We start from the raw sequence: 22769 nt of genomic DNA on the forward strand, positions 1-22769 counted from the left end.
TCTAGCACCATCAGCTCACGAATATACAGAATTAACATAAGCTCGGTTACCTAGAATATGTTAATTACATATTTTCCACTTTTCAGACAATGAGCAGTATTACAGAATACAGACCAGGAAGGCTGTTGATCATATGTCATTAGTGCTAAAGAAACAGAGACAAAGTGGGGGACTAAGCCAATACCACAAAGCCAGTCTGCAAGAAAGCAGGAATAAAACCCAGGTCTCCTGACCATTACCCTCATGTTCTTCCCACTACACTGACTGCCTCGCAAATCCTGACACACTTAACCAACTTTCACAGTGTAGCCTGGTTTAAACCAGTGACAGACCAATCATTTTCTCTACCTCTAATTCCGTCATGGACACAACAAAGAGTTATGACTATGATACATTTACTGGTTGGAGTCATGAAATAAGTAAATTTCACTTACCTGCCAAGAAAGTGATGACCATACTAAAATCCTACCCACCTGGAAATTCCCTTAATATTGTGTAACACATGAAAAGATACAGAACTATTTCTATATGAACATAGACACATACTTAATATAGCTCCTCACAGATCGATAAATACATATATTGTTCCTCGGCCTGCACTCCAGGATTTCTTAATGACATTTTACTATGAAATTTAGAAGAGAACAAAAAAGGAGTATCACACAACAGCTTCCAAAAAAGAAGGTACTGCATGTTATAAGCAAAAGCTTCTATGAATATTGAGCATTTGGGGATCTCAAGATTAATTTTATCAATAAGAAAATCTAGAAATTCTCTATTTACCAATATTTATGTCCTAGATGCTCAGGCATGCAAAACTGATATTAATGTTTATTTGACTGTTTTGTTTTACGAGGGAAGGCACTGTTTCAAGACCTAAGGGTCTTTCAAAACTCTTACCTATCGTCTCACTCCCCCCACTCTCCCGCCCAGCATTCTTCAATGTGTTCAATACTGCTAGAAAGTCAAAAACCTACTCTCAAAAAAGGAAAGGGAAAGACCACAATTCTTCTCAAGTATTCAAAAACAAACTAGCATCTTCTTAGCAGTCTGGTCTCAACTCACAGTTCACTTCCTCAGAGACGTGCCCTGACCTCCTAGCTAAAGATCTCAATACCTGCCTAGAGCAGACATTTCCTAAGTTAACCCACTTCTGTTGAGCACTTGGCAACCCCTGATTGTCATTTATTATTCATTTGTTTACATGTTTTTTTTCTGTTTATGCCTGCCACACACACCACACTACAATGAAAGCTCCTTGTTCACTGCTAATCCTCAGTGCCTACACAGTGCTGGCACATAGTAGGTGCATACATAATTGCTGAGTGTCTGGTATGTGGCAATTATATCCTACTCAGAGTCTTCTAGAAAAACATTAGTAAAGAACAGAGCACAGGCAATTGACCATGCATTTACATAGCCTGCTTTAGCATAAGCCTGTGATACCAGGACAATCCAGGTTATAAATCCTTTTCAGGGCTTTGAAATGCCCTGCACTTCCAGCTATGAACACAAAACCTCTCCAGGCCCACTCACACATTGCTTTTTCTAAAAGATCTCAGCAATGATTTCCTCAAAAGGAAATAATGAAATAAAGTTCTGGCGTAAGTTAATCTTTCCTGTCAGGTTCACAATGTTAAACATACTTTGAAGCCAGCCACAGAAACAAAACCAAACTCCACAAAATTAGGTTGGGCTGGAGGTTACATAAGACAAGCTAAACTCTGGCTTTTTTCCTGTCATCCCTCCCTCCTCCCAGTGAACCCTAACATCTGTCTTTTAAGTGCAATTGGTTGCAGGTGAGAAAAAAACGCTTCCCTGCGCACAGCTTCAAAAGAGGCCGAGAGGTTTCCAATCATGTTGCACTTAATACTGTAGCAACCAAGTGAGGAGGACTAGACAACTTCGGGCTGCGCTGTCTCTGGAAGCTTCTCTTAAAAAATTCTCTCTACAGTTATTTTTAAGTCGGCACTTACTTGAAGGTGTTCAGTTCCCAAACACTTTTTTCGGAGTTCTGAGTTTTCCAGTATCCACGATTTCTCACATGTGTGCAAAGCCTACTTATCAGCACCCAGGATGTTCTGAATACAGGTCTTTCAACAGAGGAGGACAAAAGCGCGGGTGCCCGGGGGTGACACATCCAAAGGAAGAAAATAATCCTTTCTCCTGCAGTCCTCAACCCACTGGGTCACCCCTTCCCCCGAGTGTCCTGCACTTCCCCGTCTCCATTCCGCTCCCCTTTCACTGCCCCCTGGATCCGGCTTCCATCCCGCGAAGTCTCCCTCCCGGGGTAGGAAGGGTAAACAATAGAAATGTCACCAGGAAACTCAGGAAGTGGATGAAGTCTCTAATTGCTGCCGTTTAACGATCGCAGATAATGACTATCTTCAAATGTGGTTTCCACCAGCGGAGAGGGAGGCGCGGCGGGCGAGGCTGGCGAGCTCCCCGCCGCCCGGAGGACATCTGCGCGGCCGCGGCCAGGGGCGGAGGGGCGCAGGGGGTTCGGCCCGGGCCGCCGCGTCCCTGCCCCTCCGGGACGCCCCGGCGCGGACAGCCCGGGGCCCGCCCGCCCGCCCGCCGGGTCACAGACAGTTCACGCCCGCGGCTGCGGCGGCCGCGCGGTCACCATAACAATATGCCCGGGCTGCCCGCGGACGCCACCGCGCAGACACTCAGCCCCGGGCAGCAGCCGAGCCGGGGCTCCGGCCCACGGAGAGCGGGGACCCGGAACTCCGGGGCCGGGCCTCTCCGTTCCGCCCATCGGGGGGTCTCGTGCGACACAGCGAAGAGCCCGAGACCGTGGAGGTTCAGCCCCGGCCCCTGCCGACCCCCCGCGGCCCGGCGCGCTCGGGGAAGTCGAGCTCCTGCCCGGCGGTTTGACCACAGGCTCCGTCCCCCAGCCCCGCGCCCCGCGCTGCGTGGGGTCGCCCCAGTCCCCGCCGCCGCCTCCCGGGGGCGGCCCCGCTCCCCCACTCCCTCTGCCGTCGTCCTCCGTGCGGAGAGCGCATCCCGACTCCCGCCTCAGCGGCCGCCGTCCCAGCTTCCCGAGCCGCTCCCGCCGTCCCCAGCGCCCCGGAGTCCCCAGAGAAAGCCTCGGGGTCCCCAGAGAGCGCCCCGGGAGTCCCCAGAGAGCGCCCGAGCCCCCACACCGGCCCCGCTCGGGGATGCGGGCGCCCGGCGGCCACCCAGCCCGGAGCGCCTGCCAACCGGCCCCGGCGCCCCGAGGTCGGGGATGCCCGAACTCACCCCAGGACCACCAGCTCCCCGTATTTCACCGGCTCCTTGTTGGGGGCGCAGTGCTCCTCCTGGCCGGGGGAAAACATGGAGCCCCGCTCGGCCGCCGCCGCCTCCTCCGCCGCGATCCCCGCCGAGTCCGCGCCGCCGCTACAATCCCATCCCGAGAAGGGGGTGAGCGCGCCGGGGAAGGGCACGGCGGCGAAGGGGGCGCGGGGCGGCCAGTCCCGAGGCTGCTCCGTCGTGGCTGCGCGTCTGCCCCGCCGGGCTCCCGGGAGCTCCGCGAGTCGCGGCCGCCCGGAGCCAGAGACGAGGCAACGAATGGGACCGGGCAGCAGGGGGACCTGCCCGCGCCGAACGCCGCCGCCGCCGCCGCCGAAGCCCCGCGGGAGGGAGGAAGGGAACCAGCGCGGGCGGGAGGGCGGGGGCAGCGGCGGGGTAGGGGCGGGGGCAGGACCGCGGAGCCGCCCCGCCGCGCGGGCAGGTGGGAGCCGCCCCGCCCCCCGCCGGGAACCGGCATCCCCGGCCCGCGCGGCGCTCCCGCCCCCGGCGCGTGGGGCCTCCCGCGCCCACTCCCCGCCTTCCCCCGCCGGGCCCCGCGGCGGCTCGGCCCCCGTGTTATGTAAACATAGAGTAAAAGGGAAAGGAAGTTCTTAAAGGAGCAGTTCTGTTTTTCCCTCCTCGCCGCCCTCCCTAAACTTAAAGGAGTTCTCGGGCCGATTCGGGCGGCGCCGGATGCCGACGGCGGCGGTCAGGCTCCCAGGTAACCGAGTTCCCGGCTGAGGCGTCAGAAGGAACTTCCTCTCGGGGTGAGGGCGTTTGTTTCCCGGAGTCACCGGGTCCCGGCTCACGTCTGGGGGTGTCGCACACACGCACCCGCGTGCTTCCGCTCCCAGAGCCGAGCTCCTCCCGAACTTGAAGATGTCTAAAAAGTGGGAGGGCTGTGCAGTGGGTGCTGCATTGGAGGGAGTTTTGAAGGCGCTGGGAGCACCCCGCCACTGTACAGGGTGGAGCTCCCGGGTTCGTCCACGGCAGGTTTCCATATGGTTTAAAAAAAAAAAAAAGTTTGTTGTGTTTGTTTTATTTTTAAATCCATGCTCTATCCACGTTTCCCATACTTTCCCTCGATTCCTTAAGAGGAAATTACCTGGGTGAACTTTATAGTGAATATAAAATGTCCCTATATTACTCTAGTCAATGCACTATGTTTGCTTTTTATACTTTTCTAAATAGTTATTTCTATGGCTTTAAAATAGTTTAGAGTGTCATAGGTGTACTGACTGCTGTTTTCATCATGCAGGATTTTATTGTTACCATTTATTAAGCATTCAACACATGCTAGAAGCTCTACATATTACTGCCAGTCACTGTCTCTCAAGACTATTAAATATTTAAAGAAATAAATACTGCAAAAGCTACCCTATGCATAAACAGTGACTGGTTGGCTATGACCGTAAGAAAGGGCCTGGAAGAAAAGAATTGCATCTATAACCTTCAGCCCGCATTCCAGCACCCTTTGTCTAACATTCTCTGACAGGTCATTACTGTAGTGACATGATGCTTCAGGAAATTGTACTTCACTTAGTAACTATTGTTTTAAATTGAGGCTTTAGAAATAAATGATTCCAAAGTAACTAAAGCTTCACCAGAGGTGAGCCCTAGACAATACCAAACATAATTTTAAACAACTTATTTCAGCTAAGCATATACATTCTATTCTTCAACTAAATATATAGCTATTCTGCAAAAGTTACCTATTCTCTGTATTTTTATACATATGGTTATAGTTTTCATCAACAATCTTTCATTAAAGGGTTGAATTTTTTTCCATGACCAGTGTCTTGGTGTGAATTTCTGGCTGGTTTTCTGCTTGCTTCATGCTGTTTTTATCTATCTACTCTCTGTTCCTGCTTACCATATGGATGTGTGGCTAGCAAAGATCTGTCAGAATCATGTCACAATTATGTAGTCCTCATTATTATAGTACCTGGCTCTGTCATTCTAACTTCTCTAGGCTTGTTCTGTTGCTTCTACTGCTCTCTGGGCTACAATTACTTCCTCCCTCCTTCTCTCTTGGCATGCTGTGCTTTTGTGCATTGCATTACACTGTTTTGGCTCCATTTCCTCCTTGCTGTGCTCTGCATCTGCTCTTAGGAGGATGGAAACAAATATTTATTAACCTCCTACTAAGTTCCAAACACTAGGCTGTGAGTTTCCCATAAGATGTCCTAGTCTTTAAGGCCCTTTATTCTACTGCCTGCCCAGGGCACCCCTGACTTCGAGAGGGGTATCTTCCTTTCTACTTTCCCAGCATATCTTTGAGCACGTTTATAGTGCTTAACTGGATCTGTCTTTATCAAAGTTACTTGCCGAAAGGGTTGCTTGGGATGACTTTTGTATCAGAGGAAGCTTTTTATACTAGGCAGCTCAGAGCTGGCGCACCAGCTTTGTAAATCACTGAGACTTGAAAACCTCAGGAATGTGTGCAGGGGCCAGGAATGGAAATGCAAATGGGCAAATGGGCTAAGTGAGGACTGCAGCAAATTGGTGAGCCCATGACAACCTAAAAGGGGCATATGTCACTCATCTCCAACTTATTGTCATCATTTGACAATATCAACTCACCAATGCTAAATTTAATTTTTTAAAAGCCCCAAATCTTTCTTTTTATGACAAATCTCTCAATTTTTAACTGTTGTCAACTTATTCAAGATTTTTGTTTTGTGATTTGTGTGCTATACACACACACACACACACATACACACACACACATACACATATACATACCATGGCCCACCAAAATCATATATATTTTCTAGATTCAACCAAATTCCCCAAATTTGCTTTCTCTGATTTCAAGGAAACATATATAAGTGAAGGTAAAAGAACACATCTCATCTGAGATTAAATGGCAGGGCAGGAAGGAGAGCAGAGTGGTGGGACATAAATTTGATTTTCTCAGAGTCAATTTTTCTGTCCTTAGGGATGCCAGCTTATACTTTTCTTGGCCCATCCCTGACTAGAGTTTTTTTTTTTTTTGCTCACAACTTAAGCCAATTATAATATCACCCCCATCATCCTCAGCTAATATTAGGAATCTGATTGTAGCATAAATTTATCTCTTCTTGAATGTAATTGTTTTAGTTAGTAGCTCCAGGCTGGTGGGACAATCTGGCTGTGCCATCTGCCAACCCACTGAAAGCCAGAGTGGGTTTGGCCAACCTGGCTGCCAGGGCAGCCCCTCTTTTGTCCTCCCTGCTTGCCGTTCCACTTGTGCCTCCCCTAAACCACTCTCCTGAATCGGATTACCCACCCACGGCACCCCAGGGGGAGTTTATGCTGTTTCTTGGACAATAAAAGGGCATATGTTTACTACACAGATAAATAATGTAAGGTTTTCTCTTGATTTCTCTCTGTTATGTCTACCCCTTGTAAGAATTAAAAGATTTTGTGAAAGAGTTTATGTTTATCATCATACATTAAAAAAAATCAAATACCTTTCAGTAGTATTTTTGGGATGAAGAGTCTAATTTTTGGTCACTCTGCATTCTACCTTAGATGTTTATGTTTGCGAAGACTAAAGAGTAATTTAGTCTTGCAATATATTAAAATAAATATTTTTGGACAAACTGGTCATCTTTTTCATGAAACCTAGATCACATTTCATTTTTAAATTATACCTGTTTTTCTTGATTGGGAGAGTAATATGAGCTCTTTGTCAGAAATTTGGAAAATGTGGAGGGGGGGATTTTTTAAAAATCTTATTTCAGACATCTATAGTCTCAATACCCAGTAACAACCCCATATAACATTTTTTGTGTCTTAATCTTTTTTATTTTTAATTGTTGACGTAGTAGTGATAATACTGTCTATAACCACCATTCACAGTTTCTTTTTTTATTATTGCTTAAAGTATTACAAAGAGTATTACATATGTTCCCCCCCCCCCCTTCACATTCCCCTGGCCTCCCCTACCCCCCCCCCCCCCCCCGTGTCTTGTGTCCATTGGTTATGCTTATATGCATGCATACAAGTCCTTCGGTTGATCTCTTACCCACCTCCTCCTGCCCCCCAACCCTCCCCAGCCTTCCCGCTATAGTTTGACAGTCTGTTCGATGCATTCACAGTTTCTTATCCTGCATTTTTTCACTTAATATTATATTCTGAGCAGTTTTCTCTTGTCTCTAAGACTTCATAACATTTTTGTTGTTTCATCATATCTATCAACATTTATTAACTATTCCCCTATGGAATGTCTGAAAGATTTCTAATTTTTGGTCTTATAAATAATAAACATATTTACATTTGTTATTACTGCATGAGAACAGATTCCTACAAGTAACGTTATTACATCAAAGGGTATAAACATTTCTAAGACACTTTGATGCATATTTCCAAAGCATTTTTAAAAACGGTTGTGCCTGCCAATTTATACTGTAACTAGCAGTAAATGGGAGAGCCTGCCTCAGGGAACTATCACCAGCATTTTAAAATCTTTACTAATTTGACAGGTGGTAATTTTTTTATTTGCATTTCTTTGATTGCTATTGTGAGGTGCACTCAGTTTTTTAATTGTAGTAAAAATACATAACATAAGATCAGACCTCACCAAATTTTTAAGAGTATTGTTAACTCAAGCATAACATTGTACAACGGATATCTAGAACTTTTTCATCTTGCGTGACTGAAACTTTGTACCCATTGCACAGCAACTCCATTTCTCCCTTTCCCCAGCCCCTAGCAACCGACATTGTACATTCTACTCCCATGAATTTGACTATTTTAGATAACTCATATAAGTAAGTGGAATCATGCAGTATTTGTCCTCTGTCTTCTTTAGCAAATTGTCCTCAAGTTCTTCCATATTGTAGCATATGACAAGATTTTATTCTTTTTATGGATGAATAATATTTCATTGCATGTAAATGCCATGTTTTTTTTACCCAATCCTGTTTTGTTGATTTTTCTAGTCTTTTTCTATTTTCTATATTTCTGCTCTAAGCTTTATTTCTTCCTTCTGCTAACTTTGGGCTTAGTTTGTTCTTATTCTAGTTCCTCGAGGTGCAGAGTTAGGTTATTTGAGATCCTACTTTTTGTTGTTGTTGTTGTTAATCCTCACCCAAGGATATTTTTCCATTGATTTTTAGGGCGAGTGGAAGAGAGAAACATCAATGTGAGAGAAGCACATCCATTGGTTGCCTCTTGCACAAACCCTGACCAGGGCCAGGGCCGGGGAGGAGCCTGCAACCACAGTATGTGCCTTGACCAGAATCAAACCCGGGACCCTTTGATCCACAGGCTGACACGCTATCCACTGAGCCAAACCAGCTAGAGCTCCTACTTCTTTTTTAATATAGGAATTTATCACTACCAAGTTTCCTCTTAGTTCGGCTTTTTCTGCTTCCCGTAAGGTACATTGTACATATTTTCATTGGTCTCAAGATATTTTCTAATTTTCTTTTGATTTTTTTATTTGATCCATTGATTGTTCAAGAGTGTGGGTTTAATTTCTGCATACAGCATTTTTCAAGTTTCTAATTTTCCTTACTATTGATTTCTAGTTTCATTCAATTGTGATCAGAAAAAATACTTGGTATGATTTCAGTCTTCTCATATTTGTTAAGACTTGTTTTGTGACCAAACATGTGATCTATCCTGAAGAATGTTACCTGTGCGCTTGAGGAGGGTGTGTATTCTGCTGCTGTTGGGTGGATGCATTTACTTTTTTAAATAGCCACATGGTTGGGTCGTATTGAACTTGTGGTCAATAAAATCTTAGGTTTTTCTCAGATGAACTGCTTTTAAGTAGGGTCCATTTCACCAGGACCTGTACAATTGAATTATTGAATCTAAGTGAAATATTAAATATTTATTCTTGTTACATTTCAATTTATAAAGTTTGAATAATTCAATGAGTTCTTTTTCTCATTCTTTTAAAAAGGCTTTAGTTATTTTAATAGGTATTAACACAGATGATAAGCAATTCAAATAATACAAAACAGTGAAAATTCTCTTAATCCAACTTTCATCCTGCAGTTCTCCCTAGTGGAAACCACTGTTATCAATTTCTTGTGAATGTTTCCCGTGCTATTCTCTGTGTATGTTTGTTTGTATAAATAATCTCGAAGAGAAATGCCGCACACTATATACACCATCCTATACTTAGCCTTTTTGACTCAATAAGGAGTCCAGGAAAAGGCCCTTCAAGAAGCCCTTGAGCAGATGACTGACTGACAGAGTCACCTGTGTGAGATTTGAGAGATTCGACGATATTCCACCCAGCAGGTTTAACAAGTACGAATGCCCTAAGGTAGCAAAGAACTTGGCATATATTAGGAACAAAATGAACTCCATGTTGCTGGAGTTTACTGAATGAGCAGGAAAGGGGTATAAGATGAGGTTGGAGAGGTCGTTAGGAGCCACATCATACAGGGCACCAGGGTAATGCTGTGAACATTTGATGTTCTTCTCTTTGATAGTGGAAGTCACTGGAGAGTTGGGTATTGTTATTGAAACAATAATAAAATCTTCTAGTAACTTTATCTACATAAGTATCATCCTATCTAATAGAGAGGGAATATACTAATTGACCCTCAGGCCATCACAAAGATGGCGGTGTCCACAGCCAATAAAGAGAGAATATGCTGAATGACTGCCCCACCCTAAAGATGGCAGTGCCCACAACCACAAGATGGCTGGCAGGGGAGGGCAGTTGTGGGTGATCAGGCCAGCAGGGGAGGGCAGTTAGGGGTGACCAGGCCTGCAGGGGAGGGCAGTTGGGGGGGACCAGGCCTACAGGGGAGGGCAGTTTGGGGGGATCAGGCCTGCAGGGGAGGGCAGTTAGGGGCGACCAGGCCAGCAGGGGAGGGCAATTAGGGGTGACCGGGCCAACAGGGAAGGGCAGTTGGGGGGGAACAGGCCAGCAGGGGAGGGCAGTTAGGGGCAACCGGGCCAACAGTGGAGGGCAGTTGTGGGGGACTGGGCCAGCAGGGGAGGGCAGTTGGGGGCAATCGGGCTGGCAGGGGAGTAGTTAGGTGTTGATCAGGTCAGCAGGGGAGTGGTTAGGGGTGATCAGGCTGGCAGGCAGAAGCAGTTAAGAGCAATCGAGCAGGCAGGGAGGCAAAGCGTTTGGGAGCCAGCAGTCCCAGATTGTGAGAGGGATGTCCGACTGCCGGTTTAGGCCCAATCCTCAGGGACAGTTGGACATCCCCAAAGGGGTCCCAGATTGGAGAGAGTGCAGGCTGGGCTGCACCCACCCAGTGCACAAATTTCATGCACCAGGCCTCTAGTAGGATCATAAAACCCTTTGCTGAAATCAAGATACACATTTTAGAAGCTACATGATTAGTGATTTTTCTTTATTGATTAAGCTATTACATATGTGTTGATTAGTGATTTTTTAATAAAAGAATTTATTTTTACATTCTTGGCCCAAGGCCAGAGTCACTGCAAACAGTGAAGAGAACTTGTAGCAATGAGATAGTCCTAGAAGAGGGCCTCCCTACTCTCATTCACCACTGAGACGGGGATTCAAGGAAAGAGGTTAAACAGGCAGGAAAAAGGCATCCTAAAGAGTGGAGAAAAGGCTAGTTTAGGAGACAGAGAGACCTTAGTTCTACATCCCAATCTCTTTATATCTGCCTCAGTTATTTCATCTGTGAAACTGGAATAATAATATCCTGCCTATATATCCCACAAGGATTTTGAGAAAATTAAATGAGATAATGCATGTGACAGTAACTTGTGTACTATGAAGTATTAAAACATGTAAAGTATTATCATTTTTTAATAAAACTACAGAAGTAATATTGTGGGAGGGAGGATGTGCAAATATTAAATAATGAATTAATAAATATGTGTTGAAAGCTCTTGTAATCGTTCTGTGCAGCCCAGTGATAATAAATCAATTTGATAAATATTTATTTAGAACCTATTCTGTTAAGGCACGGTGATAGATAGAGCAAGTAGCACAGCTGCAAGTAAGGCAACAAGAGACCAGGAGTCCCAGAGGCTCCCACTCAGGAGGTAAAAAATCCTGTTGCCAGAATGAGGGACAGTGAGGGAGGGTGTGGGACTCTGGCTGCAGAGTCTGCACAATCTGTAACTTTCCTGCTAGTTGTGAAATGTCCCAGTTGTAGCAACTAGGACCTAGGAATCTAAATAAGAAGTGAACCCAAATGAAAGTGCTTTCTAAACTGTCCAGGGCTATATGTAATAGCATCATTCTATGAGGGAAGTACTAAAAGATGAGCTGGTATCAGGAAGCTAGGTCTCAACTTTTGATCTAATGTTTCATCCATCTCCAAGTTGCTTATGACTGTCCATTTGCCTTAAATGATACTGAATGCACTCGTTTTATTCTTACCTTTGCATAATCTTTTACGTTCAGCCATTGCAACTGCACAGGTGATCGGGTATGTTTTGCTGCAAAACCAACACATGCCGCAGAGTGACCTCATCTCCATTACCACGTGCCAGTTCACACAGGACATTCAAGGGCACGCTAATGCACACAGCTCAGCACAGATGGAACTGACCTCCCGGTTAACAATTAAAGTAGGAATGAACACCAGATAGGTAGAAGTTATAACTACTCCCCTAAGCGAAATAATAAGACAAAATGACATTTTTCATTCCTTAGGAAAGACTTTAAACCAAGGTTGCAGCTTTATCGCAGTAATGGGGGAATTAAACACATTAAGCCCACAAAAATCAAAACTGTTAATTCACAAAAGTTCACCTGCCTGTAAATTATATTCCTATTAACCTTTCTTTTGCCCGGTGACCGGTCAATTATATTAGGGGTCGTTCCCCTCTTGTGTTCAGACCTTATGCTGTGATTGGCTAAAGTCAATATGACAGAAAGAACTTACAGTTGACCAAAAACAAGCCACAAATACACCAAAGAATCTTAACCGAATGAACCAAATTTCTTTCCTCTATGAAATTATAAACATTTTCTCAATGTTAAGCATTTTTAACTGTATTTTCTTCTATGTCCAGACCAGCAGATGCTAAAAACTAGTTTTAAAAAAATCTTAAAAATCAAATCACTTGTCCTCTCCCTCCTTCTCTGGGCATTTTAAAATTTATAATCTCTCTGGTGTTTATCATAGACTGACCATATGTTATGTACCATACATCATATTCAATGTATTCCTTATGGAAGTTTCTTGCATTCCATAATTTTGTAATAAAATCATATGTATATTCAGTTGAAATGTCTATTGCTCTAAGTATATTTTTCATGCGCAATTGGAAATTTTATGAAGCAATTCTTGAGGATAATGATAAAATCACTTATTACTGCAAAAGAAAATACCCCAAAAACTTAGTGGCTTAGAACTTTAAAAAACACCCTTGGTCTGTCAGCTGGGTTAAGGGCAGGGTCATGAAGTTCAAACACAGCTCCTATGGAGCAAGTTTTGGAAGAGAGGGGATGTGGGTTGTGAAATACCTCTAAATTGTCAACTACAACTATAATTCCAAGGAAGAGAAAGCAGGGCAATTTGAGTGTAAACAAAATGTTCAAGTAAAGAGGGAGTTACATTTGGAACTATGTGTGGGATAAAAATGAGTAAGAAGAGCACAGCCAAAGAAGATACATTAACTGAAGTAAGCAAGGAACAGTGAAAGGGACAAGGAGATACAAGGAGATAAGGAAGTTCACCCTAGGTGAGGTCACTGAAAGGTTTGAAATATTGGATACATAATTTAAAGTTGAAAAAGAGAAGTCTTGTTGAAGATTTGGAGACAGGAGGAGATGAGGTCAAAAAGGCAGGAGAGAAGCTGACATTCAATCACTTAGAGTAAGTGAATAAGCAGTGAGCGTTTACTCTGTGCCAGACCCTGTGCTGAGCCCTGGGATGCTTTAAAGCTGTGCTTCTAGAGCATCTGAAGGGCATGCACTGCCTGGAGTTCAGCCAATGGCCTCCACTCCTGCATGTTATTGCAGGGAGAATGACAGCGAAGTCAGACAGCTCAGTAACTGAAGGGGGGGGAAAGGCAGATGAGACAGCAACATCATCACCGTTAGGGTGAAATTTTACTTTTCATTCTTTAGTTTTCTTCACTTATAATTAAGGATAAAATGTGGGTAATACTTTCCTTCCTTTGCAGAGGCATGGGAAATGTAAAGTTTAGTTTTATTTTAGATTGTTAAAAAAAAAAAAAAGCCCAGCTGGTGTGGCTCAAGAGGTCACAGTTCAATTCCCAATCAGGGCCCATGCCCAGGGTGGGGGCTCGATTCCCAGGGTGGAGCATGCAGGAGGCAGCCAATCAATGATTCTCTCTCATCATTGATTCTCTCTCATCATTGATGTTTCTAACTCTCACTCCCTCTCCCTTCCTCTCCGAAATCAATACAAATATATTAAAAAAAAAAAAAAAAAAGAACCAGTGTAAAACATAAACTTTGTGGTATGGCCTCCAATAAGTCTCCATGGAGTGAGAGCCTTATACATGGAGTGCTGTAGATAATAATAATAACACTGACTGGATGTTTAGTATGTGCCAGGCACTATTATACAGGCTTCACACAAATTCACACATTTAATCCTCACCGTAACCAAATTAGTACATACTATGATCATCATCCCCTTTATGCAGATGAAAAGATTGAGGCATAGAGAAGTTAAGTGCCTTGACCAAAGTTACACAGGTAGTAAGCAGTGGAACTGGTAATTAGGCCTAGAATATCTGGTTCCAGAATCCATGCAATATAGTGCCTCTTAATTGCTTTTTAAATGTTTAATTTATACCTATTGGCAATATTGGCTGACTGTCTTTTTATATGTCTATCTTCGCCAGCACTTCTAGCATGTAGGATGCACTTCCATCTCCCAAAGTGACTAAAACGCACAGGGCCAAAGATACCTATTCTTAATACACTGTGTGTGTGTGTGTGTGGGGGGGGGGGGGGGGGGGGGGGGCGGGATCAGAACCTGTCCTGGCTGACCCTTCAGTAAGAGCTTAAACATAAAGCTTAAAGTTCAGGCCATCTAAGGATCTAACACTCTCCCTGAGATGCAAGACAGCCATTTCACTCTTAGCAGATGACAGGCTCATCTCTGCTTACTGCTCTGCTGCCTCAGTGCCACACACACACACACACACACACACACACACACACTCCACTTGGTGAGCCAGCTTATTCAGTCTCCTCATTGTTACAGGGGGACTGGCACATCCAGCTCTCCCCTTCCCCCTCCCCGCCCAGATCACTTCCATCCTAGCTACTAAAAGCTTAGTTAACTTCTGTGCCCTTCTGAGGCCTCGCTCTTAGGATGGGAGTTCATGGTTTTGCCAAGGAACTGCCTGCTTGTTCAGGAACTGGGAAGGCATCTCACCTCTGGACTGGAGTTGCCAAACTGGGCCATCTTTGTTGGTGGCTGTTTCTACTGTAGCTGAGTCCTCAGCCAGATGCTAACATCAGCATGGGCGAGGGAGAGCTCGAAGCTCATTGCTCTGGGAAAGCAGGCCAAGCCCCAATTTTTTCAAATTTCCATTTTCAAAGGCTCAGTGTCAGTATTATCAATATCAAAGTATCAAGTTTCACTGTCTCATGTAAGTTGGCAACCCCTTGGCCTTTTTACATGAACCCTGGATAAGATGGTGTTGAAGGTAGGCCTTCTGAGTTACAAGTAACGGAGAGCCACTCATGATACTTTTAAGAAAAGAAGGGTTTTGCTGTAAGTCTCCACATGGGTTAAAAATGGATCTGGGGCAGATCTAGGGACCAGTGAGCCATCAATCCCTCAGAACATGCCTGATTTCTAATGTGTTGCTGTGTTTCTCTTTCACTCTCTAGGCGGGTTTTCTTTTCTCTTTGACTTTTGCAGAACAGATTGAAAATTAAGTTCCTCTGAGTCATAATGGGTCAGCTTCTGCTCCAAATACTTCCTGAGTTCCTTCTCTTGGCATTTCTTACTTCACATTTCTGAAAGAGGGGATATACATCTTTTGAATAGCAGGGGTTACAAGTCAATCTTGGGCTGGATCATCTCTCTTGTTTCTTTCTCTCTCTCTCTCTCTCTCTCTCTCCCCTCTCTACCTCCCTCCCCCTCTTCATCCATATCTCTCTCTTTCTCTCCCTCTCTCCCTCTCTCTCTCTCACAGATTGCCTCACTAGAAGCTACTATGGGCTGGTAGATACTATAAACATGTTTAATGTAGATGGGATATTTGAGGCTGAATTGAAACAAGCTCTTGGTAACATGGTATTAACATTATAAATCTCCACAATTAAATTAAAGTGACACAATTTTTAAAAGTTTAATGTTCAAATTTACAATCATTTCTAGTCAGCCTTTATTTTAATCTTTAAGATGTAAGATTATCCATATTTTCCAAAGTTAAATCTTCAATAAAATCATGTACTATTTTGAAAGAAAGCAGATTTTTAAATGAGTACATTATCAAAGAAAAATTCAATACTACTTACAGTCTCTTTCATCTTCTTAAGCTTCAAAAGTATCCCCAGCTTTTTCAATTTTTTTCCCTGGAGTTTGAGTTCCGCTATCTCCAACCTTATTTTAATTTAGCCCAAATGATCATCACAAATGAAACTGCCAGAAGCAACAAGAAATGTTTGAAGGACTTATCCTTATTTGGTTTCTAACTTAGGAAGGACCTACAAGGCCAAGGTTCAAAAAAAGTATCCTCTAAAGATAATAACTTGTGGAAGAGAAATACAAATTCAGAGATGAGGATATATTTTAGCAATAAAAGGTGAAGCAGCATTAGTTACAAAGAATGAGAATGAATTTTCATCATTTTAATTTAAAATGTTCTTACCACAATCTAATCAAGAGCATCTCCTTCCAAAGACAGATTTCCATGATAATTTTTGAAATTTCTTGTTCTGGATACATCCATCATTTCATCTTGCCCACAGCCCCTTTTTGGAGAACGTTTCCTGCTAATATCCCTGCAGGGGTAGGACTCATCCCCTTGGTAATTGGACCAATAGAGGGCATGTGAGTCAAGTTAGGTCATTCATATTCTCCTAGAAATTTTGGAAATTGAAACATAGAGACTGGGTCAATCCACATGTTAGGCTCCAGAGCCCATAGATCGTATATAATTAACTGGTAATAGAATTGGCTTTATAGTCAAATTAAAAATGTAGCTAAATGCAAAGTTAAAAGCAGCTGAAATTACGGTGAAGCAGACCCTAAAAGGCCTGTGGAAGAAGCTGGTTCCCCCAGGAAAGATGGAGCCAACCTGCAAGGAGAAGTAAAGAGAATATTCTGAGAAAGATCAAGAGAAATGATCTGCCTGAAGACGAGTTCCCAGAGGTCCCCAGCTGTGTCATTAATCATAGGATTTCTTCAGACTTTTACAATAAATTCCTCTTTATTTCAACTCGCTTGAGTATGTGTATGTGGGGTTTTTTTTTTCCCTGTAATGAGATTAAGATGATTCTGTTTCTATGTGCATATTTTTAATCTGGGTGAAGACTGAATTTAGGATGCCTCGGGAAACAGAAGGGGATGGCCTCCACTCCTGCCAGTGCCCCCTGAAGAAAACTGAAGGCAAACACCAAAGCATGCATATCTTAAATATTTGCAAAGAACAGCAGTTTCATCCAGAATGGGATTTGATGAGCGACTTCTGTGGCTGAGATGGAACTTAATAGAAACACTTTTCCTAATAAGATGGATGATTCAGTCATTGCAATTGTTCAGCAAATTATACTGAGCATCCACTGTATGTGCTAAGTCCTTGTGAACGGATCTGGAGCCCTTAGGAGATTATAAAGTTTCCAGTGGGACCATGAGTAAATCAGTTATTATGTAATGCACCTTAGACCACTGAATGCTAAGGATGAGTTCAAATGGAGAGCACTGGGCTGGGGATTTGGGAGGTTTGGACCACATATAAAATATTCAGCCCTTTCTTGCTTTAAACAAAGCCCCCCTGAGCAAGCTTCTGAGATAATTCCAAACAAGTCCATGAACATCTATTAAAAATGAACTAGTGTTGGGTACTAAACATACTCTAAGATGAAAACAGCTTTTTGAACTAGAAAGCAAACAAACAAACAAACAAAAAAACTCACACATATCCAAATGTTATATCCTGATAAGAAATACCATTTACTCATTAGATCCCTGTTTGTATTGATGCCTGAATGTTGTGTTGATAGATTCTGTAACCGTCTAAGACCATTGTGACTTCTTGATCTCCTGTCATTAGTTTAAATTTGATCCTGTTAGGAACAGATGTGGTCCCAAATAATGTCATTATAATTTGATAAGAGCATTGATAATTAAAAACCCTCAACTTGCTTTATGGATAAAGTCCACTAAGTCCGAACCCTGGAAACACAGTGTCAGTCTTTAAGCAATGATATATTTGGTGCCATTTTTGCTGTTGAAGAAAGGGGCAAACCGTATAACTTTCTGAATCCACAGCTCATGAGTAACACATCAGCTGTCAGCACAGGAAGCAAGTCAGAGAGAGCAGTCTGGCCAAGAGCTGAAGCTGTCCGTCACATCGACGGAATACAGAAGAACACACAAATATCTTTGGATTTCTAAATCAAATTGCCTCTTTCTTTCTTGACAGCTCAAGAAACCCTCTTAGAATCAGTTAAGGCCGCAGCACAGTTGGCATTGGAGACTTAGAGGGGAAAGCACAAAATAAGAAAGTACTTAGAGAGCATCTTGTCCTCCCTAAGTGCTTCATAATCATAATGTTATGGTTGAGTGCCTATCAAATTATAGCTGAAGATCAAGCAAAACACAGACATTTTCAGAGCAGTTACTGCTCACTTAATGGTCTGGTAGGGCAAAGGATAAATTCTTGAAAATGTCAGGTATTCAATAAGTCATATTCTTAGAGAGAAAGGAAAAAATCCTTCCAGAATCCAGGCTCATTACCTAAAATAAAAGTCACGGGTCATGTCCAGCAGGAATTTACAAAGAAAACACAAATGTTGCAACATTAGTCCCAAAAGCTTCATAATCAAACCGGGGGGTTTTAGCTGTTCGGATTTATTCAGCTACGTTCTGCCAAATGTCATGCTATCAAGAAGCAAAAGACTCCAGCGGGGCCTTTTGGAGACGCCTGGAGCCCAAGGGGTGTGGGCCGAGCACAAGCATTGGGGCACCGCAGGACTCAGCGGGGGAAGGCGGGCTGGGGTCTGCTGCTCCACGAGGGCTCCCAACCAGAAATCACAGAACGTTCTGCTGCAGAACCTGTGTTGCCGGATTCTGGGCAAGAGCGGAGCTGATGTAGCCCAGCAGTTCCAGGATGGCGCGCAAGTTATTGGCAGCAACTTTGCCTTAACTATTGAAAGAGATGAAATTCTAGTAACTAAAAAAAAATAAAATAAAGACAGAACTCACTCAACAAAGAAGCAGATACAGCATTGTTTGCAGAACTCCATAGAAACTTCATTCACAAAGAGTTTTGAAAAATAAATAGTCATCTCTACCTCTTGCTGAGCCTTAGTGAAGATCCATGCAAGCAGCCAAACAGGGTTTCTAGCTATGCCACGTTATTTGCTCTCGCATCACCGAGAGATGCCCACTCACCTCCCTGCTCCTATGCCAGGCCTCACACTCTCCCGTTGAACCACCAGGATCACAGCCCCGTGTCAGCGCAGGGCTCTCTGGCCCCATGGGAAGCAGCGGCACCAGCAGTTCAAGCCCACAGTCTCACCAAGGCCCTGGGAGTAGGAGACTGTTTTCCACAGCAGTTGTGGGTCATGTCTTGCATGGACTTTAACTGCAAGCCAGCCTTCTCTACGACCCGCTTCCTCAAAAGGCATCCCCACCACTGTTTTTCACAGTGTGACAAGGTCAAGGAGACATGTGGAAATTACTGAGGCAGCCCTTGTCAGAGACATTTTGTACGTATTCCAGGGCACAGATGGCAAAATCATCAAGATGAGCAACACTGAAAATAGTTACAAAGTGGAGGGAAAGGCAACCCTAAATACATCTCTGAGGGACATAATAGTCAGGCTGGCTGAGTTGGGATAGTTACACAATAAAATCAGAAAATACACAGGCCAGAGGAGTCTAAACTGTTCATTTGGACTTGTAGGTCAGAGCTTTTGTGCTGCTTTGCCTCAGGAACTCACAGAATATAACCTATTACTCTGTTTTACCTTCCCAGCTACAGTCAGAGGATGATCAGAGTGTGGTTTTGGACCTTGAGAGTAGCCCAACTCCAGTGCCTCCTGGTTTGGACATCCGATCCCAAGATGAGCCTGAAGACTCTTGCAGCCCTGGTGGACCACTGCCAACAAAGGAAAGGAGGTGAGCTAACCTCCACCGTCCACACTACCTGAAAACGGGAGACCTGTACATGAGGTCCCTGGTGCATCACCTTCTCCGCTTAGTGTTGCATCCTGCCCTGAGCTTCCTTTACCGTTGGATATAGGACAGGGGACGTGAGGGCATACTGTGAAGTAAGGAAGGCTACTCTACTGTCAGACTCGGATTTAAGAAGCATGGGACTCAATTACTCATTTCAGTAACGCGACCACACTTCATTTGAATGCCGCACATATTTTGTACAGTGATTCCAAAGCCAATTATCTCATTTATCGGCAGAGCTGAATTTGGTTAATGGAAAATTGTTATCCCATTTTTCATAGTGGGAAATTCAGCAAGGTCCACTCATCCAAATTTACTAGCAATAGCAGGTTTATGTCAAAGATACGATGAGGACTCCTAAGCCTTAGTCTAGTTTTCCTTGCAGAACAATATCATATGTTCTCTTGCTTTGCTTGATTACATGACACTAAACTAACTGTGGTGTGAACAATTTTAATGAAATAAGTTCCTTTCATTTGTACCTATTGTATAGTTAGTTCTGCTGTAATGCAATGTGTGTTCCTAAAAAAAAGTCACTGTGCTAAAATCTCAGAGTAAAAACCACAGGAATTCTGACAAGTGGAATGAAGGGGGGCATCACACTTGAAACCCTTGCCAGTGATGTGAAATTTAAAAAATCTAGCAACTTAATAGAAGTTGTAGCACAGTTTTAGGCACATAGTAAATTGTTAAGAAATATGTAATTTCTAGAATGAAAATGGCTTTTACCTTGAAAAAGCCTTGATGTTGGCTTGCAGACCTGGGCCAAGGAGGCTTGTCTGAAGTGGAACAGAAAGTTGTGGCTGCCAACACACACGACGGATTGAGGTGGCTTGTGGGTTTGAGATGTGTCTGTGTGTGCGATTTGTGGATTTCCATGTGGCTGGATTGCTGTTTTCACCTGGTTTCTTGTGGGTGAAATTGTCCTTAAGCAATCATGAAATCTGTGTTATGCTCAGATAGTTTCCTAATGATCAGTTGTGCCATAACAAGTTGTTTTAAAAACAAGCACGATAGCAGAACCAACTGTATTGGTATTATTTTGTGGGTGTTTTAGAAACACATACATAGCATTCTATTTGTGCATATGTATTGTGCAAGTCGCTCAGTACCTTCCATGATGGTATTATAGTTGTACTTTAATACTGAACATTATTTCACTGTATGGACATATATTTTATTTAGCAACTCTATTGATGGAGATCATGTTCTTTGTAGTTTTAAACCTTATGAACATTAAAATGAACACCATTTAAAAGAAGAAGAAGCAAAAGACTCCAGAGTGAATGATTTTGAATGGACCCTGACACAAAACCCCTCGAGAGTAGGTAGACTGTAGCTATGGAAAGATGAGACAAGCAGGTAAGTTGAATAAATATATAGGCAAATCTGATTTTGAATCCCAGGGCCATCATTTGTCAGCTCTGTGACTTTGGGCAAGTTACTTAACAATTCTGAACCTAAATTCTCTCTTCTGTAAGATGGCTGTAATAGTACCTACCTCATAGGGTTATTATAACATGTGGAGCATAATACCTGGCATGTGGTAGGCAATCAAGAAAGATCAGTCTTGCCTGGCCGGTGTGGCTCAGTTGGTTGAGCATCAACCCATGCACCAGGAGGTCGCTGGTTCAATTCTCCGTCAGGGCACATGCCTGGGTTGTGGGTTTGATCCCAAGCTGATCAATATTTCTCTCTCACTGATGTTTCTATTTATCTCCCCCTTCCTCGATCACTAAAATCAATGAAAACATATTTAAATTCAAAAAGAAAGAAAGAGAGAGAGAGAGAGAGAGAGAGAGAGAGAGAGAGAGGGAAAGAAAGAAAGAAAGAAAGAAAGAAAGAAAGAAAGAAAGAAAGAAAGAAAGAAAGAAAGAAAGAAAGATCAGTTCCCATTCCCTAGCATGGCCCAGAAATAATAAATGTCAATTTATAGTTTGCTTTTCATTATACTTTACCTATTTCTCCCATTGGATTGGAGAGACAATATTGTGGAATGGTTAAGCACACAGCAAATGGAGTTGAATCACCAGGGCTCAAAGCCTGTTTTATTGATTTCCAGCTGTGTAACTTCAGGCTTGTTACTTAACCTCTTTGCAACACGGTTTCCACTGAGGATGAACTGAATTACTACAGACACTTGGAACAGTGTCTGGCACATAGTGAACATGATAAGATTTAGTTACTATCATTATTCCTACTGTTGATAACTGTATCCTGGATAAAATATGTACATATCCCTTCAAGGAACTTATTCCAATTAAGTTTTTCCCTCCTGTCTTGGATAATGTTCTTCTTGAACCACTTCGGTACTTTCTATTTTTATGGCAGATTGTATTTTTCCAAAGACAACTGCAACAATAACTCCCATCTCACATGCTCTTCTGCAAAGTGACCTGTCACTTCTCTACAAATAGGTGGTGTCTCCTGCTCCCCTGGAATCTGGGTGAGTTTTTGACTGCTTTAGCCAATGGAGTGTGGTGGAGCAGAATCAATGCATCTCTTTTGTGCTTTATCCAAGTGATGCTTGGGTCATAACAGGTGATTCAGCTCCTGCCTTGTTTGTGGAACACTTGCACTTGGAGCCGAGACCGCCATGCTATTATAAGGAAGCCAAACCACACGGAACGGCCACACATAGGTGCTCAGGTCAGCAATACTACAGCTTAACCCTGGTGACAGATATGGGTGTGAAGCAGCCCCCATAGGACTATAGCCCCGGTATTTGAATCACCCGTAGCTTTTAAGCAAGCCTTCCTAGCTGAGGTCTCAGCTATCCTGGAGCAGAATCAATGCATCCCATTTGTGCTTTATCCAAACTCCTGACCCGTAGAATCCAGGAGCATATTAGAAATGGTGGTTGTTTTAAGCTGCTCTATTTTGAGGTCATTTGTTATGCACCAACAGTAACTGGAGCACTTTCTTTCTAGGAGAAAGTTTCCATTATTTTAAACTTTCCTGAAGTGAACATGTGAAAAAAATTATTTTTCGATGAACAAAAAATATGGCCCTCTTCAAAATAATTCATGGGAGTCACTTGAAAAATAGACATTTTAAATCATATTTTTCCTTTAGGAGTTGATGGGCAGGGCCTGGAACTGGTGTTTATATATTACATGTCAAAAAGGTCTGCATGGTTTTCCTCCTCCAACACGTGCACAATTATTTTTCTAGAACCAGAGTTCCCAAGAATAACGTCTTTTT

The 22769-nt window shown here is 43.3% G+C and overlaps 1 protein-coding gene and 1 long non-coding RNA gene across 6 annotated transcripts in view; one reads left to right on the top strand and one right to left on the bottom strand.

Annotated features, from left to right (window-relative positions):
* PELI2 (pellino E3 ubiquitin protein ligase family member 2) overlaps positions 1-3558 on the bottom strand; it is a 176291-nt gene extending 172733 nt beyond the window's left edge. For 2 of the 4 annotated variants that reach the window (XM_070419206.1, XM_070419198.1), the window contains exon 1: positions 3247-3558. In XM_070419206.1, the coding sequence (XP_070275307.1) occupies positions 3247-3323 (77 nt within the window). In that variant the 5' untranslated portion in view covers positions 3324-3558. Of the gene's footprint in view, positions 1-1976; positions 2160-3246 lie in introns of those variants that run through there. The other 2 variants (XM_070419191.1, XM_070419183.1) reach the window with 1 other exon arrangement.
* A 191-nt stretch (positions 3559-3749) lies between these two features.
* Positions 3750-22769, top strand: part of LOC139013029 (uncharacterized) — a 40933-nt gene continuing 21913 nt past the window's right edge. For both annotated transcript variants that reach the window (XR_011471922.1, XR_011471921.1), the window contains exons 1-2: positions 3750-3997; positions 19363-19505. This is a non-coding gene — a long non-coding RNA (uncharacterized lncRNA). The remainder of the gene's footprint in view (positions 3998-19362; positions 19506-22769) is intronic.

The sequence above is a fragment of the Myotis yumanensis genome, unplaced genomic scaffold (genome assembly GCF_028538775.1).
Source record: "Myotis yumanensis isolate MYYU_CA2020_CCGP unplaced genomic scaffold, mMyoYum1.0.hap1 SCAF_1, whole genome shotgun sequence".
Taxonomy (NCBI): domain Eukaryota; kingdom Metazoa; phylum Chordata; class Mammalia; order Chiroptera; family Vespertilionidae; genus Myotis; species Myotis yumanensis.